The sequence below is a fragment of the Oncorhynchus mykiss genome, chromosome 24 (genome assembly GCF_057628025.1).
Source record: "Oncorhynchus mykiss isolate SJ-2025 chromosome 24, ASM5762802v1, whole genome shotgun sequence".
Lineage (NCBI taxonomy): Eukaryota > Metazoa > Chordata > Actinopteri > Salmoniformes > Salmonidae > Oncorhynchus > Oncorhynchus mykiss.
Genome location: NC_143045.1, coordinates 7,423,988 through 7,441,482, shown reverse-complemented (window position 1 = coordinate 7,441,482; position 17,495 = coordinate 7,423,988). Strand labels below are relative to the sequence as shown.

The 17,495-nt window shown below is 43.4% G+C and overlaps 1 protein-coding gene across 1 annotated transcript; it reads left to right on the top strand.

The window, feature by feature from the left end:
• The first annotated feature begins 6,838 nt into the window (after window positions 1–6,838).
• LOC110503598 (forkhead box protein A1) lies at window positions 6,839–11,077 on the top strand. Its single transcript, XM_021582011.3, has 2 exons — window positions 6,839–7,317; window positions 8,305–11,077. The coding sequence occupies exons 1-2, from the start codon at window positions 7,246–7,248 to the stop codon at window positions 9,562–9,564; spliced, it is 1,332 nt and encodes a 443-aa protein (XP_021437686.2). The 5' UTR covers window positions 6,839–7,245; the 3' UTR covers window positions 9,565–11,077.
• The last annotated feature ends 6,418 nt before the right edge of the window (window positions 11,078–17,495 follow it).

Genomic DNA, 17,495 nt, shown 5'->3' with positions numbered 1-17,495 from the left:
TAATTTGTGGAATTTCTTTAATTCTTAATGTGTTTGAGCCTATCAGTTGTGTTGTGAGGATAAGTTCATTAGAGTTACCATCCTCTCAACATCAACTGTTCAGAGGAGACTGGGTGAATCAGGCCTTCATGGTCAAATTGCTGCTCAAGACTTGCTAGGGCCAAGAAACACGAGCAATGGACATTCGACCGGTGTAAATCTATCCTTTGGTCTAAATTTGCAATTTTTGGTTCCAACCGCCATGTCTTTGTGAGACGCAGAGTAGTTGAACAGATGATCTCTGCATGTGTGGTTCCCACTGTGAAGCATGGAGGAGGAGGTGAGATGGTGTGGGGGTGCTTTGCTGGTGACACTGTCTGTGATTTATTTAGAATTCTAGGCACACTTAGCTAGCATGGCTACCAGAGCATTCTGCAGTGATACGCCATCCCATCTGGTTTGCGCTTAGTGGGACTATCATTTGTTTTTAAACAGGACAATGACCCAAAACACACCTCCAGGCTGTGTAAGGGCTATTTGACCAAGAAGGAGAGTGATGGAGGGCTGCATCAGATTACCTGGTTTTCACCCAACCTTAACCCAATTGAGATGGTTTGGTATGAGTTGGACTGCAGCGTGAAGGAAGCAGCTAACAAGTGCTCAGCATATGTGGGAACTCCAAGACTGTTGGAAAAGCATTCCAGGTGACTACCTCATACAGCTGGTTGAGAGAATGCCAAGAGTGTGCAAAGCTGTCAAGGCAAAGGGTAGCTACTTTGAAAAATCTCCATTTTTTTACATTTATTTGTTTAACACTTTTTTTGGTTACTACATGATTCCATGTGTTCATAGTTTTGATGTCTTCACTATTATTCTACAATTTAGAAAATAGTTTTTTTTAAATAAAGAGAAACCCTTTAATGAGTAGGTGTGTCAACTTTTGACTGGTACTGTATATATTGTTTTTCTTCATTGGGTGTAAATGTCACTTTTGATTTGTTATTTTTCATGAAGCTTCTACGTAATTGACGACAAATTTGAAGCTTAAATAAAATGAAAATATAAATACTGCCACGGTTTTATACTGTGTTGCAAAGGTACGCTCGATGTTCATTGTCTTGCTATGTCCAGTAGATGGCGGACTTTAACCTGTGCAGATCTTGACTTTAAAAATGTTTTGTGAACTACTGCCCACTTTTCTTGTAGTCTACCAGGAGGGCACTTCATTTTCCAATGTTTAGATTTCCTTATATTGGAGGGAAATGGCACAGTTACCGGTTTATCAATTAGATGGCGTCATATTTGACATCAGCCATAATTTCACTTAGATAATAGGTTCCCATCATTACATGACAGAACCTTTGTTTCTCAATGTATTTTACTGTCGGCCTACACTTCTTAAAACCCACCCACATAAAGGTTACCCTAATTGAAAAACGCCGCATACCAAGATATTGTAGAGGGCGAATCTCAAGTCATAACTTCCGGCGCCGACAGAGATGGCCGCCTCGCTTCGCGTTCCTAGGAAACTATGCAGTTTTTTGTTTTTTTACGTGTTATTTCTTACATTAGTACCCCAGGTCATCTTAGGTTTCATTACATACAGTCGAGAAGAACTACTGAATATAAGATCAGCGTCAACTCACCATCAGTACGACGAAGAATATGTTTTTCGCGACGCGGATCCTGTGCTCTGCCTTACAAACAGGACAACGGAGCGGATCCCATGCAGCGACCCAAAAAAACGACTCCGAAAAAGAGGGAAACGAGGCGGTCTTCTGGTCGGACTCCGGAGACGGGCACACCGTGCACCACTCCCTAGCATTCTTCTTGCCAATGTCCAGTCTCTTGACAACAAGGTTGATGAAATCCGAGCAAGGGTAGCATTCCAGAGGGACATCGGAGACTGTAACGTTCTTTGCTTCACGGAAACGTGGCTCACTGGAGAGACACTATCCGAGGCGGTGCAGCCAACGGGTTTCTCCACGCATCGCGCAGACAGAAACAAACATCTTTCTGGTAAGAAGAGGGGCGGGGGCGTATGCCTTATGGCTAACGTGACATGGTGTGATGAAAGAAACATACAGGAACTCAAATCCTTCTGTTCACCTGATTTAGAATTCCTCACAATCAAATGTAGACCGCATTATCTACCAAGAGAATTCTCTTCGATTATAATCACAGCCGTATATATCCCCCCCCCCCCCCCCAAGCAGACACATCGATGGCTCTGAACGAACTTTATTTGATTCTTTGCAAACTGGAAACCATTTATCCGGAGGCTGCATTCATTGTTGCTGGGTATTTTAACAAGGCTAATCTGAGAACAAGACTCCCTAAATTTTATCAGCATATCGATTGCGCAACCAGGGGTGGAAAGACCTTGGATCATTGTTACTCTAACTTCCGCGATGCATATAAGGCCCTGCCCCGCCCCCCTTTCGGAAAAGCTAACCACGACTCCATTTTGTTGATCCCTGCCTACAGACAGAAACTAAAACAAGAGGCTCCCACGCTGAGGTCTGTCCAACGCTGGTCCGTCCAAGCTGACTCCACACTCCAAGACTGCTTCCATCATGTGGACTGGGACATGTTTCGTATTGCGTCAGACAACAACATTGACGAATACGCTGATTCGGTGTGCGAGTTCATTAGAACGTGCGTTGAAGATGTCGTTCCCATAGCAACGATTAAAACATCCCCTAACCAGAAACCGTGGATTGATGGCAGCATTCGCGTGAAACTGAAAGCGCGAACCACTGCTTTTAATCAGGGCAAGGTGTCTGGTAACATGACCGAATACAAACAGTGCAGCTATTCCCTCCGCAAGGCTATCAAACAAGCTAAGCGTCAGTACAGAGACAAAGTAGAATCTCAATTCAACGGCTCAGACACAAGAGGCATGTGGCAGGGTCTACAGTCAATCACGGACTACAGGAAGAAATCCAGCCCAGTCACGGACCAGGATGTCCTGCTCCCAGGCAGACTAAATAACTTTTTTGCCCGCTTTGAGGACAATACAGTGCCACTGACACGGCCTGCAACGAAAACATGCGGTCTCTCCTTCACTGCAGCCGAGGTGAGTAAGACATTTAAACGTGTTAACCCTCGCAAGGCTGCAGGCCCAGACGGCATCCCCAGCCGCGCCCTCAGAGCATGCGCAGACCAGCTGGCCGGTGTGTTTACGGACATATTCAATCAATCCCTATACCAGTCTTCTGTTCCCACATGCTTCAAGAGGGCCACCATTGTTGCTGTTCCCAAGAAAGCTAAGGTAACTGAGCTAAACGACTACCGCCCCGTAGCACTCACTTCCGTCATCATGAAGTGCTTTGAGAGACTAGTCAAGGACCATATCACCTCCACCCTACCTGACACCCTAGACCCACTCCAATTTGCTTACCGCCCAAATAGGTCCGCAGACGATGCAATCTCAACCACACTGCACACTGCCCTAACCCATCTGGACAAGAGGAATACCTATGTGAGAATGCTGTTCATTGACTACAGCTCGGCATTCAACACCATAGTACCCTCCAAGCTCGTCATCAAGCTCGAGACCCTTGACCCTGACCCCGCCCTGTGCAACTGGGTACTGGACTTCATGACGGGCCGCCCCCAGGTGGTGAGGGTAGGCAACAACATCTCCTCCCCGCTGATCCTCAACACTGGGGCCCCACAAGGGTGCGTTCTGAGCCCTCTCCTGTACTCCCTGTTCACCCACGACTGCGTGGCCACGCACGCCTCCAACTCAATCATCAAGTTTGCGGACGACACAACAGTGGTAGGCTTGATTACCAACAACGACGAGACGGCCTACAGGGAGGAGGTGAGGGCCCTCGGAGTGTGGTGTCAGGAAAATAACCTCACACTCAACGTCAACAAAACTAAGGAGATGATTGTGGACTTCAGGAAACAGCAGAGGGAACACCCCCCTATCCACATCGATGGAACAGTAGTGGAGAGGGTAGCAAGTTTTAAGTTACTCGGCATACACATCACAGACAAACTGAATTGGTCCACTCACACAGACAGCATTGTGAAGAAGGCGCAGCAGCGCCTCTTCAACCTCAGGAGGCTGAAGAAATTCGGCTTGTCACCAAAAGCACTCACAAACTTCTACAGATGCACATCGAGAGCATCCTGGCGGGGCTGTATCACCGCCTGGTACGGCAACTGCTCCGCCCTCAACCGTAAGGCTCTCCAGAGGGTAGTGAGGTCTGCACAACGCAACTACCTGCCCTCCAGGACACCTACACCACCCGATGTCACAGGAAGGCCATAAAGATCATCAAGGACATCAACCACCCGAGCCACTGCCTGTTCACCCCGCTATCATCCAGAAGGCGAGGTCAGTACAGGTGCATCAAAGCTGGGACCGAGAGACTGAAAAACAGCTTCTATCTCAAGGCCATCAGACTGTTAAACAGCCACCACTAACATTGAGTGGCTGCTGCCAACACACTGACACTGACTCAACTCCAGCCACTTTAATAATGGGAATTGATGGGAAATTATGTAAATATATCACTAGCCACTTTAAACAATGCTACCTTATATAATGTTACTTACCCTACATTATTCATCTCATGTGCATACGTATATACTGTACTCTATATCATCGACTGTATCCTTATGTAATACATGTATCACTAGCCACTTTAACTATGCCACTTTGTTTACATACTCATCTCATATGTATATACTGTACTTGATACCATCTACTGTATCTTGCCTATGCTGCTCTGTACATCACTCATTCATTCATATATCCTTATGTACATATTCTTTATCCCCTTACACTGTGTACAAGACAGTAGTTTTGGAATTGTTAGTTAGATTACTTGTTGGTTATTACTGCATTGTCGGAACTTGAAGCACAAGCATTTCGCTACACTTGCATTAACATCTGCTAACCATGTGTATGTGACAAATAAAATTTGATTTGATTTGATTTGGAACTTCCCCCCACTAGAAAGCATATTGAAATCTCTGTCTTCCTCTATTAATGTCAACTCATTAAAGCTATTGTTAGCTAATTATTGAGGTGTTAATGAACGATCTACTGTCACATTGGCATTAGAAGCGGCCGACCTGCAGGAGGATGTAGGGATGTGTGTTGGGGGAATAGACCGTGTAAAGTCAAAGTATTAATGAGGAAGTAGTTCTGTCTACTCATTACTCAAATGCAGTACAGCCCGCACAGCATCTTCCTCCAAAGCTCTCCACAATGTAGTAGAATCATTGGACGGGTTATCTATATCTATCGAAATAGCTGGCCTTCGATTCAAAACAATATAGCCTAGCTATTTATTTGGCCTTGGGAAACAATTAAATAAAATGTTGGCCCATGCCTAAATATACTTGTTCAAAGCAGTGCTCAAACTTGTTTCTTATAGCCGACTTTAATCATGTACTTGGTCAGGAAATAATTGTTCTGTATAGCTTAATTACTATCATTACAGACCGCCATGTGACATCGGCTGATGTAAAAAGGGCTTTATAAATACGTTTGATTGATCTCATTGAATGTGTTAATCGACCTGACAACATTTTGCAAACGGGCGCAAATCGTTGGAAGTGTTAAGACCAATAGGCCTAATAGAGATCATGCATTCCTTAGTCCTCATGATCTTAATGTTGAATCAAAAATATTTATTAATGAACGAATTCGGTTGTATTAAAACTATTGATTAATTGTGTTGTTTTTTATACATTCAATTATTTTTTTAAACCAAAGTGTCCCGGAGTAAGCTATTTCTGCCTATTGCGCTAAACACGACGTGTCCTTCCTGCGTGTTTCCTTAGCACTTTTCTCAGCTAATCCTGTCGACCACCTATGCGCATCAATTACAGCTCCGTTCATTGGCAATTAGGAAATGCATTGACATTTAGATTTTACTGTCTGCGCCTGACAACGAGATGTGTATTCTGAATCAGGCCAAGGATAGGCCTACACACATTGGATTAGGGCTACATTATTTATTGTTTTTCGTTATTTTGGTTTGCCAATATTTTCATCACTTCATTTTACCTTCAAATGTAACCCTCTTATTGCAGACAACAGCCTGTATTGCACATAAATAATTCAATGTTTCGTTCATTGTAATGTTCAATTGGACTTAAACTGTGCAGGCCTACAACGAGGAAGAGCATAGGCTACGGGAGTTGGGGACCAAAGTGCTTCTGAGAAGTCAATTTCCCCAGCAACTAATCATTCTCCATATAGCCGATAGAGCTCCAGAGAAATGTTAGTCGGGGGTATTAACAGCTCTCCCACTGGTCATTCACCTCGGGCTCCCCTAATCAGACCTCCCACTGATGAAGTTAACCCGTGAGAAGGTTATACCCTCTGACTACATCAAGACCTCATCCAGGCCTGGAATAATCCTTTGAGTTGTCGTCTTCATTTCAGATCTTGACCTATTGAGCTGATCTTTTCAATGGTCAAGTGTATTAAAATGAGAGACAAATAAAATTATTTAATTTCCATTGAGCTACAGATTGACTTCAATTGGCGACTCAGAAGACGACTCAGCTTGAAGCAATACTTTATAAATTCTTATTCTAATAATTGAAAGCCATACATTTAGTTTTGATTTTATAATTGTGGTGTAAAATAAATTATGAAAATAGCCTACAATCAGACACATCCAGTGAGGTTTAAGCAGCAGTTTGTCGTCAAGAAGTGGAGGATGCATGCTGCAATTGAGATGGATGTGTCTGTCCCGGGCCAATATACACCCTCACCAGGGGGCAAGAGAGGTCTTTTTACGATATTCAAATAGCCTTGGACGATATTCAAATGCCCTTATGGGGCGGGACCTTACCTGCGTTTTTAAGAAGGCACGTCCAACTTTTACTGTACTTGCCCATAGCACATTGACTCACACGGATCGGGGGTTGCACCGGAGCATTCTGCGGACTTCATACGGATCTAGCGTTCCCCAAAGAGAACGTCAGCTTAATATAAATAACCTGTTACTCTTGATTATGAAACGATGGATGATTGATAAATCAACGAATAAATATTGACATTTAACTGAAGACCTACTCATAGACCGAAGAAGCATTGTTTTTTATTTTTTTTATTCTAGCCTTCTATCTAGTCAGTGGAACTCTTTCGTTATCTTTGGATTTAAATTGTACTATTTTTTGCCGGTGTCCTGAATTTTGAGCAGACTCAAAGCTATTATAAACTCAAACAGGGATTTGCATTCTCATTCGCTCAAATATAGTTTCTTACTATAAAAAGTTGTATTTGGGATGTTGAGCTCGGTGAAGATGGAGTCTCATGAACTGCCAGAGTGGAATGCCTTCTACAGCGAAGCCAGTGAGGTAAAAACATTTTTTATATATAAGTTTACCATATGGGCTATGTGTGTGTGGATGCTGGATATATGTTTATTTAAAGTCTATTCTAGAGTTTCTTAAAATTAAGTCATTGAATCGAAAGCTCAGTATTTTACGAACACAACTGGCTTCATTTTTATATTTTTCACGTGTGGCTGCAATTTCGTATCTTTAATATAGTAATGTTAGAATTTTACAATTCATCATACAACACTGATGTGATATAATTTGGCTCAATTTGTCTATTGTGTGACCTGTTGAAATTGTAAATGTGACATTTAGAAGTCTGTTTACATCAAATCTATCATCTTTTCTTTTTTTTTTTGCAATTCCCTAGTCTGTTTACTAACACGTATTGGCCAAACTATTTAAATATGCAAATTGTGAATGTTAACGCATCTCGGAAATTAAATTAGCAGTTCATTTTGTTAACGTTGGCTACCTCCGAAAGTTTAAATAAGCTATACATTTCCTCAAGAAATTCATGATTAAATGAAAGGCAACTGAAATCCTGTCTTTAATCAACATTATATGCTCTCAAATAAATATTAGGTTACTTAGATGATTGTGTATTTTACGGCTCTGTGATCCTTTTTTTACGCGTATTATATCACCGATAGCCTATGGTCAGATATTTTGGAACGTTTCATTAAAAGTTTGTTTTATTTGCTGTGGTTTTGTAGTACTTAGTAGTAGGAAAGCTACGAAATGAAAGGGAACGAATCCAGGACGCGCATTTTCAGTTTATTATTTTGAGTCGTATTTTTTTTCTCTCCCCGTTTTCAGGTTTATCAATGCTATGTGAAATCAATATCCCTTTCTCAGCAGTTCTATCATTGTCCGTTTATGCTTTCCATTAGTACAGGCTTTTGGACACAAAAATTCAATTACATTATCTGTTGTCTAAACCTATATATCTATATTTTTTTGTTTCCAAATGACTAAATCAACTCTTTTCTGTTTTGTTTTCAGATGTATTCCTCTCCCAGTGTCATGAATTCAATGAGCTCAATGAGCACCATCAACAGCTATATCAACCTGAACCCAGCTTGTTCTCCAGCCACCATGAACATGGGCTATGGCAGCTCTGGGCTCAACAGTCAACTGGCCTCCATGGGCGGAGGGGCCAACCATATGAACATGTCCCCGGTGACTTCATCCCTCAACCCCAACTCTCTCTCCCAGCTGGGCTCCCCAGCCCCTTCCCTGGGCTCCCTCTCCCACTATCAGAACATGGGCCAGCCCATGAGCCAGTTGAACTACCCCTCTCCCACCTCCCTCAACCGGGCCAAGGAGGTGCCCAAGCCATACCGCCGCTCACTGACCCACGCCAAGCCACCATACTCCTATATCTCCCTCATCACCATGGCCATCCAGCAATCCGGCAGCAAGATGCTCACCCTCAACGAGATCTACCAGTGGATCATGGACCTGTTCCCCTACTACCGCGAGAACCAACAGCGCTGGCAGAACTCCATCCGCCACTCGCTGTCCTTCAACGACTGCTTCGTTAAGGTGGCCCGCTCGCCCGACAAGCCCGGCAAGGGCTCCTACTGGGCCCTGCACCCCAACTCAGGCAACATGTTTGAGAACGGCTGCTACCTGCGCCGCCAGAAGCGCTTCAAGATCGATCAAGAGAAGGCTGCGAAGAAGTCTGGCAAGGCCCAGGAGGGAGGCTCGGGGAAGGGGGGCCATGGAGACAGCCTGATGGAGGAGCACAGCCCAGCGGGGGGCTCGGAGGGGGCTGACTCTGCCCACTCTGACAACTCCCACCCTGGTTCCACCTCAGAGGAGCAGCAGCAGAGGAGCATGGTCCAGCTGGACTGCGCCCCACAGCCCCAGTCCCACGTCCAGAGCACCCCGGTGGAAATCCCCTCCTCCGTGCCCTCCTCCATCTCCCCCTCCGTCCCTCTCCTCCACTCCCAGATCATGGGAGGCAGCCCCCACCTCCTTCCCAGCGCCATGCATAATCTGGACCTGCAGAATGACCCTCTCAAGGCCATGGATCCCCACTACAACTTCAATCACCCCTTCTCCATCACCAACCTCATGTCTAATGAGCAGAAGATGGATCTGAAGACGTACCAGGACCAGGTGATGGCCTACAATTGCTACGCCTCCTCCTCTCCGATAGCAGCCAAGCAGATCTACGACAGCGCGGGACCCTCGGCCATGGACTCTGGGGCCTACTACCAAACCCTCTACAGCCGGTCGGTCCTCAATGCCTCCTAACATGGAGGCCTTCTGGACCACAGCCAAGTGGTGCTGACAAGGACTTTTAGCAGCCTTGAAATCCCAAAATGTAAGATGGCTGCCATTGAAGGGCTACTCAATAGAGACCAAAGAACATTTAGCAGTGCTGATACACACTTCAAAAGGGGAACCCTGCAGTTACATGAAGTCGAAGACAAAGGTAAAACCCAGTGCTGGATTGACACCTATTCATCAGAAGGTCTTTAAAACTGATACATTCATAAATTCACACAGAAGTCATGTCTCCCCTTTGCCATTTTGTTTGCTTTTCTCTTTTTTTAGACTACTTCAAACTGGGTTTTGGTTTGTTCAACAGACAAGCAGGACTACTTGGGTTGTACACATTGTAAATAGATGGAGCGGGGGAAAGGAGTTGTGCATTTATTTATGAAGGGAAGAAAATTAATATATCTTGTACAGTGCTGTATTGACAAGTTACAAAACAAATGTGACATGAAACAATTTGAGGGATTGTGGGAGTGAGAAAAGGTTCAGGTTACTGCTTCGAGGCAGTTGTTACTGCATTACAGGGAATTCTTGTTGTGTTTTACAACATATTGCTTCATTCCCATTTTTAATATGCTGTTTTAATCTCTTCAAATACCCATCCATAAACACAAATGTAGCTGCCATGGTTAATTTTTACAAGTGGTGGAAGGCTGTTGTTTTTACTGATAAGAGAGCCATTTCTTGTATTATTTTACCAGGTATCCTTTTAAAGAAAAAAGATGGCGTCTGTTTAAAAATGGACGAAACTGTGGTAAATCTCATTTCAGCTTTGTTTGTCTGTTTTTTAAAACATTTTCAGAGACCCCCCTTTTATTATCAATAATGAGAGCCTGCTGTTCCCCAGCTCTTCATGGCATAGGATATTTTGGAATTGCTTCACATTATATTACACAACATACCAAGGGTTAGGAGGGAGAGGAGCTATGGTATGTCCGTCACTAAGATAGGAGTTGAATGGAAATGCACTAATAGGACCATTTACATACAGTACTTTGCACGAGATTTCCCACCATTTTACACAGCTGGGGAGGCCCAGTGTGTGTTACAACAATGGTATATAATAACCCCCCCCCCTTTTTTTTTTTAACTGCAAATGGCAAACTAGAATTGGATCACTGTAACAATGTCAATGCAACATTGAGCTTTATGTCGCAACCCTCATCCTCAAAGTGCCTTTCAAGATGTTTTGATAATGGAGGACCGATAACTGAATTTTCACTGAAGGAACACTTTTTCAAAGATAAACCATGAGTTTCAGGTCAGAAATGCTGTTTTTTTTTTATTTCTTGTATTTTAGTTTCAAAAATACTATTTAAACAATTTTGCTTTTCAGACTTATATATTGTATATATTGTCAGGTTGTTGTTTATGGTTTGAATGTTGTGATTGGAACTATTCATGTTTTTCTTATTAAAAAGCTAAACTTTGGGGGAGAAACACGATTGTTGCCTGTTCCGTTGAAATAAATATATACATGAAATTATCTATAGACTTGATGAAATGGGTGTATATGTTATTTGACAAAATCCTTATATGTCATTTCCATGTTCATTTTGTTTATATTTACAATTGGATGGTAACACAGAGGCTCTGTGATGTAGGTCTTGCTGCAGGATGGACAGGTTCAGCTGAATTGTATAGGGTTGTTGAAACAGCTCCCTACCAAATGACTCTTGTATGTGACTTTTGGGTGGGTTAGACTAAACAGTGTTGAACTCACGCTGGCCCTCTGGCCCCAACACAAACTGGGCCAGGCTTCTAGACACTACTTTACTGTGATGGCCAGTGAATCATCTCACAGTGTTTTAATTGGGATTGGGTGCCTTCACATTTGAACAAAACGTATAATTCTAGTCATTAAAAACGCTCGAACTGCAGTCTGTTTTGTCCTGCTGTTTCAGGATATCCTAGTTTTACTGCAAATACTCCTAACTCATGAACTTCCCCTCTATGTATTTGGACAGTGAAGCAAACTTTTTTTTTTTAAATTCGGCTCTATATTTCAGCATTTTAGATTTGAGATAGAACTGTTTCGTGTTAGGTGACAGTACAGTATGTCAGCTTTTATTTGAAGGTATTTTCATACTTATCTGTTTTACAAGATAGAAATGAAAGCGCTTTAGTGCACGTTTAGTATTTGGTCCCGTATTCATTGCACACAATGACTGCATCAAGCTTGTGAGATGTCTTTGCAGTTTGTTTTGGTTGTGTTTTGGTTGTGTATTGGATTGTGTTTTGCCCAATTAATAACATGGGAGTCAATGAGATGTAGACGTTAAAAATGATACTAACCATTCAGGCTAGAAACACCAAGACAACTTCAGGAAGATAGAATCACTTCATGAATTCATATTATTATATTAGATTTGCAACTTCAAAACATTGAGTCTAGTGTAAATGATGTTGCTTCTGTTCAGATTTTTTTTTAAATATTATTTATAATTTAGAAATGACAACCATTAAATATGTGCATAATTAACATGGGAGTCAAGGGTGACCATGAGAGCTAGATATTCAAAGTGCCACTGCTTTCTTAACCATTCATGCTAGAAACACCAAACCAACTTTGGGATGATGGAAACACCACGGCAAGACTTAATTACAGTAAACCTTAACATTTGCATACATGGAAAGTATTTTACAATGATTACACATCACACCATATTAAAGTGGCAAATAGCCTACGTATAATGATACTGAAGATAGGTAATGTACTGTAAGATAAGACACTCAACAGAACAGACTATTCCGACTTACGATAAACCTAGACTTTAGTCGAACATTTGAATTTGCTTGAGTTTCTATTGGTTGGACAAATTCCAGAAAGGATGGAATTGAGAATAAGATGATACATACATCAGTGCAGCATAAATAGATGTTTTTCTTAGAAACGACAGTCCTTCAAGTGACCAGTGATTGTCTTTGTGATGTGGCTCTTTGGTTCTTTAAAAAGTATCATTCGTGTTATGTATCAGTCAACTGAGCTCTTTGTCATTGTCTGTGTCGTTCATGGATAGGTTATAACGGCATGTTATTCACTTTTTACAAGAAGGAGTCATCCAGGCAGAGGAGAACTTTATGTTGAGTTTTAGTAGAGACCAGCATTCCATTGACAGTAGGACAGCCTTCCACAGCCTTCTTGCTCAACACTGCCCTGTGTTTCCGGAGTTGTCACGTAGGGGTGCAAAACCATTCTCCAGTGTCACGTCGCACTGAGGGAGCCTTTGAAGCTGACCGTAGATCCCACACACACACCACACACACACACACACACACACACACACACACACACACACACACACACTGGCCTGAATCTTTTAATAGGAATCTATGGCCGTTCGTCACCTTCCACACAACATGGTGCAGTTGGTTTGATAAGATAGGCCAGTATTTAGCTGATATGGTAGCCACAGCTACACAAAGGTGCATTGGGAACAAGGGACAGAGTCCTGCCCAGTTATGACTAACCTGGGACAAAATGTCACCCCCCGTCTATTAGCTGTGATTTGTCTTGTACTCTGTTGTGAACCATGATAACCCCATTCAAACACTTCTCAGATAGTTGTATGAACAGACCACTATTGATGATCAGAATCAGTTCACTTTTGACAACAGCATAATGAGACAAAAACGTTAGCCACAATTTGAGACATTTTTGCCAATTCAACCAACTACAGTCATGTCGCTGAAGTAAGATGAAATAGCAAGTCCATTATTTTGACTCAATCCAGTTTAACCCAGAGGGTCTAGTTTTGCAAAGTATCTCAAAATGTCCTCCTCAAGAGCAACTCCACTGTCGTTTCTCTTGTTTAACGTTTCGCCTAAGGCACAGGAACAGGTGACAGCAATTTGTGCTCTTGTCAGGAGCGCACAGGGGGAAAACACAATGCAACACTTTTTGGATGTTCTGTGCGCTGACAGAAAGAACACGTTAATAATGGCTTCCGGCGAGCTGGTTGATTGTTAGGGAACATGGGTGGATATACGACAAGGACACCGATAGAACAGATGTATTGTTCATCCAGACCACGTATCTAAATGAACTATTATTTGCCCCCTCAATTAAATTGTTGCTTAATGCACTTTGGATTTCCTGGCTTGTCAGCCATCATTCATCATTTGGGAAGTTAAAAGCTGTCATAGAAGGCGGTTAATGTCGGATACTTATGGCCTGGCTGTGTTTTTCTCTAGTCGTATGTACAGGTAACTGCCAAAATAAAGGAAACACCAACATAGAGTCTCTAAATAGGTAGTTGGGCCAGAATAGCTTTAATGCAGGTCGGCATATATTCTACAAGTCTCTGGAACTCTTTTGGAGGGATGCAACAACATTCTTCCCAAAGAAATGACATACATTGGTGTTTTGTTGATGGTGGTGGAAAACGCTGTCGCAGTCGCCTCTCCAGAATCTCCCATAAGTGTTCAATTTGGTCGCGATCTGGTGACTGAGACGGCCATGGCATATGGTTTACATCGGTTTCAGACCATTCAGTGACCACTCGTGCCCTGAGGTTGGGTGCATTATCATCCCATTGGGGCATAGCCATGGAGGCCAAAATAATGTCCGGACCAAATTTATGATACATAACCCTAAGCATGAAGGGATGTTAATTGCTTATTTAACTCAGGAACCACACCTGTGTGGAAGTGCCTGCTTTTCAATATACTTTTGTATCCCTCGTTGACTGAAGTGTTTCCTTTATTTTGGCATTCACCTGTAGATGTGACAGATAAAACGAGAGGGACGGGTGGCTCCTGGCTCATCCCTTGAAGATGTACTATGTAAATGAGAGCTGCATCCTGGATGCAACACTGCATCCTGTTGGATCGTATGTTGACATTTCCCAAGCAGTGAAAGAAAAGATAGAACATGCTGAGGCCTACAGTTCAACCCTCAGGCTATACTCTCATGTTGGATTGCTGGAGGAAAAAATAGTGGAATAATGGAAGACTTGTTGCACAGGTGGGATGACTGCACTTTTAAAAGTAGCTGCCCTTTGAAGCATATACTGAAATATTACTGTGAAATATAAAATTGCGATAATACATGTTTTGAAGTTATAATAGGTAGTATACATTCATCATTTAATCTCTTGTATGATAATTACATTAGATACGAGACTACAAAAACATGCCTTGTTATATATTTCATGTAGATAGTGTACATTAAGTATTGTGTTTATATCGTTGTACACTCTTAGAAAAAAAAGGGTTCCAAAAGGGTTCTCTGGCTGTCCCCATAGGAGCACCCTTTTTGGTCCCAGGTAGAACTCTTTTGGGTTCCATGTAGAACCCTCCGTGGAACGGGTTCTACATGGAACCCAAAAGGGTTCTACCTGGAAAAAAGGGTTAATCAAAGGGTTCACCTATGGGGACAGCCGAAGAACCCTTTTAGGTTCTAGATAGAATTTTTTTTTCTAAGAGTGTAGTAACGGGACACAGATATAGATAGACATTTTATTTTAGACTTCATATCCTGCTCTAGCTCTAGCCTGTTGTATGTTGTGCTGTGCGGAGGAGACCAGTCAGTGAGTGCACATGGAAGAGACAGAGGCAGAGGCAGAGATAATACGCTGGACTTTGCTCTTTGGGTTGTGGGTGTTGTTAAAGTGGCTCCTGATAAAGCAGGACTGGGAGACAACGAGACAGAGAAGGGGACTGATTACATTTCCCTGTGAGAAAGAAAGAACGAAAACTATTGGATTGATCAGGGTCTGAGTGTTGAGTCAACAATGCAGAGAGAAAAGCTCCATGGCCAGCCCAGTGCCACAGTCACACCTCTGGCTTTAACTCGGCACGTAGGAGCTTATGTCTGCTCGTATGTCTTGGCTGATGTCCAACTAACACATACTGTTGTTATGGCCTGTAATAGTTGCCCTCTGTACGTCTGATACAGCTTTTGTCGCTCAAAACGTCCATTAACCCTCATTTGCCTCTTGGTACTAACACTGCCACAGACGAGCTGACACATTTTGAAGAGGACATTCAGACAGAGGGAGGAATGCTTGTTTCTTCCTTTCCAAAAACACTCCACTCTCCGAGTCCAAACAGAGCAGTGTCTCGCTGCAGGGAGAGAGAGACAGTGTGTGATAGTGTAGCCGGTGATTTACGAGGCAGTGGACAGTGGCTGTCAGACCTGGCTGTGTTGTCTTAAGGTCTAGCCGGGGCTGACACGCTCTTCCTCTGCTCCCGCCGGGCCAGGTCCTGGGCCTGCCACCTCGTCCACATGGACCCCAGATGGCGGAGGACATTCCAGAGGCGTTCATCACCCACCCAGCCACTCCTGGGTGAAGCCACCACCACCACCTCCAACACCTCCACCACCACACTTAAGCTTCTGTTTCTAGTCCTGGAGAGTAAGAACCTGAACAGCCACAACACATGGCCCCTACACATTGCACAATACATGGTCGTTTTAAAAGTATTTTTTTAATCATCCTTACAAAAAGGATGGACGGGTGGATTTGAATATATGATAGACCACATCAGGGTATCTTGCTCATGCACTGACACTGATGCATTCTGGGAAACTTAATGTGCTCAACTGTAGACAAGATAGGATCTAACTAGGATCTCACAGGCTTCAGGCCAAGTTTAATGGTCTGATGAAATCTAGATGAGGAAACCTAGAGATCCTCTTCCTGTTCTTCAAGCATGTTGCCAGAGATCACTGGTAGATAACGGATGTAGGTAACAACACTTCAGGAACCCAACAAGGACTTCTGGACTTTTGACACACCCAACCAACGCAATGCCTCCAAGCGGTTATGTGAGTGACATCCGCCCCAGGTGTGTGAGTGACAGGTGTGCCCCGCCCCTTTGCCGTTGCAGCATGTGACCTCGTTACTCAGTCCAATCAGATAAGCTTTTCTCTGTCTTGTCCTGTATCTGATACACACTAGTTTCCCCTGACCCACTGACAGATGTAGTAAAGGAGTAGTAAGGCTATTATGACAGACCTGGACTTTTGACCAGAGGGTTAGAGGTTGTCACATGGGTGTGAGAACTTAAAGTGAATGACCTTAGTGTCTATTCAGCTGTTCAAATGGATAATACCGGAGCTCTGTGAGTGGTGACTATATTACCCTGGAAATGGCAATCCTCCAGAATCAACTTATCATCAATAACACTGGCTGTATTTACTCATCGCGATCATGATCATTATGACCATCATTAGCATCATCCTCACTTACCTGGCAAAAGTCTAGCTAAAAGTACTGACACTTCATCTACCACCCACGGTTATTACACGATCTTAAAAATCGCACTTGAGGGGACAGTTATGGCTGTATAATGATGTTAGACATGTCAAGAGCCAAAGGCAGAATGATAACTCTAAACTGAGTCAGTCCACAAAAAGCCTCTCCTCGTGTCTTGACATCTATAAGAGCCTGTGGAGTATCTGGTTGGTCCATGGTTGGAGTCCCTGTGCGCTCCCCACCCCTGGGTCCTGGCTGAGTGAGAGGTCACAGTTTGGTGGAAGCAGCCCCTGTGGCCTGGTTCCCCGCCCTGTCACGAGCCTGTTACTGGGGGGTTTTGTTTTCATGGCCCCGCAATCCCAGGTCCCCCTCGTTTGCACCAATTAGCAACGACAGGAACCCAGCTGGGCCAGATTACCGACGTCCCGCCTGCCTCTCGGGTGACCGGTGTGAGGGGCTAAAAACAACATGAAGGCGTGAAAGAAATGGGAGAGAGGGCTGCCAGCAACAATCACATCATTCACCGGAGGAGCACAGGACAAATCCGGCATGCCTATCACACTCTCTCAGACACACACTCCGAGTGTCGCAAATTCATACACATACAGTGGCAAGAAAAAGTATGTGAACCCTTTGGAATTACCTGGATTTCTGCATAAATGGGTCATCCAATTTGATCTGATCTTCATCTTCAAGTCACAA

What these genes read in the sequence shown, in the direction of transcription:
- LOC110503598 (XM_021582011.3), top strand. Translation starts at nt 7,246, where the DNA reads ATGTTGAGCTCGGTGAAGATGGAGTCTCATGAACTGCCAGAGTGGAAT. An exon ending in TCTACAGCGAAGCCAGTGAG is followed by an intron (nt 7,318 to 8,304) that starts GTAAAAACATTT and finishes TTTTGTTTTCAG; the next exon opens with ATGTATTCCTCTCCCAGTGT.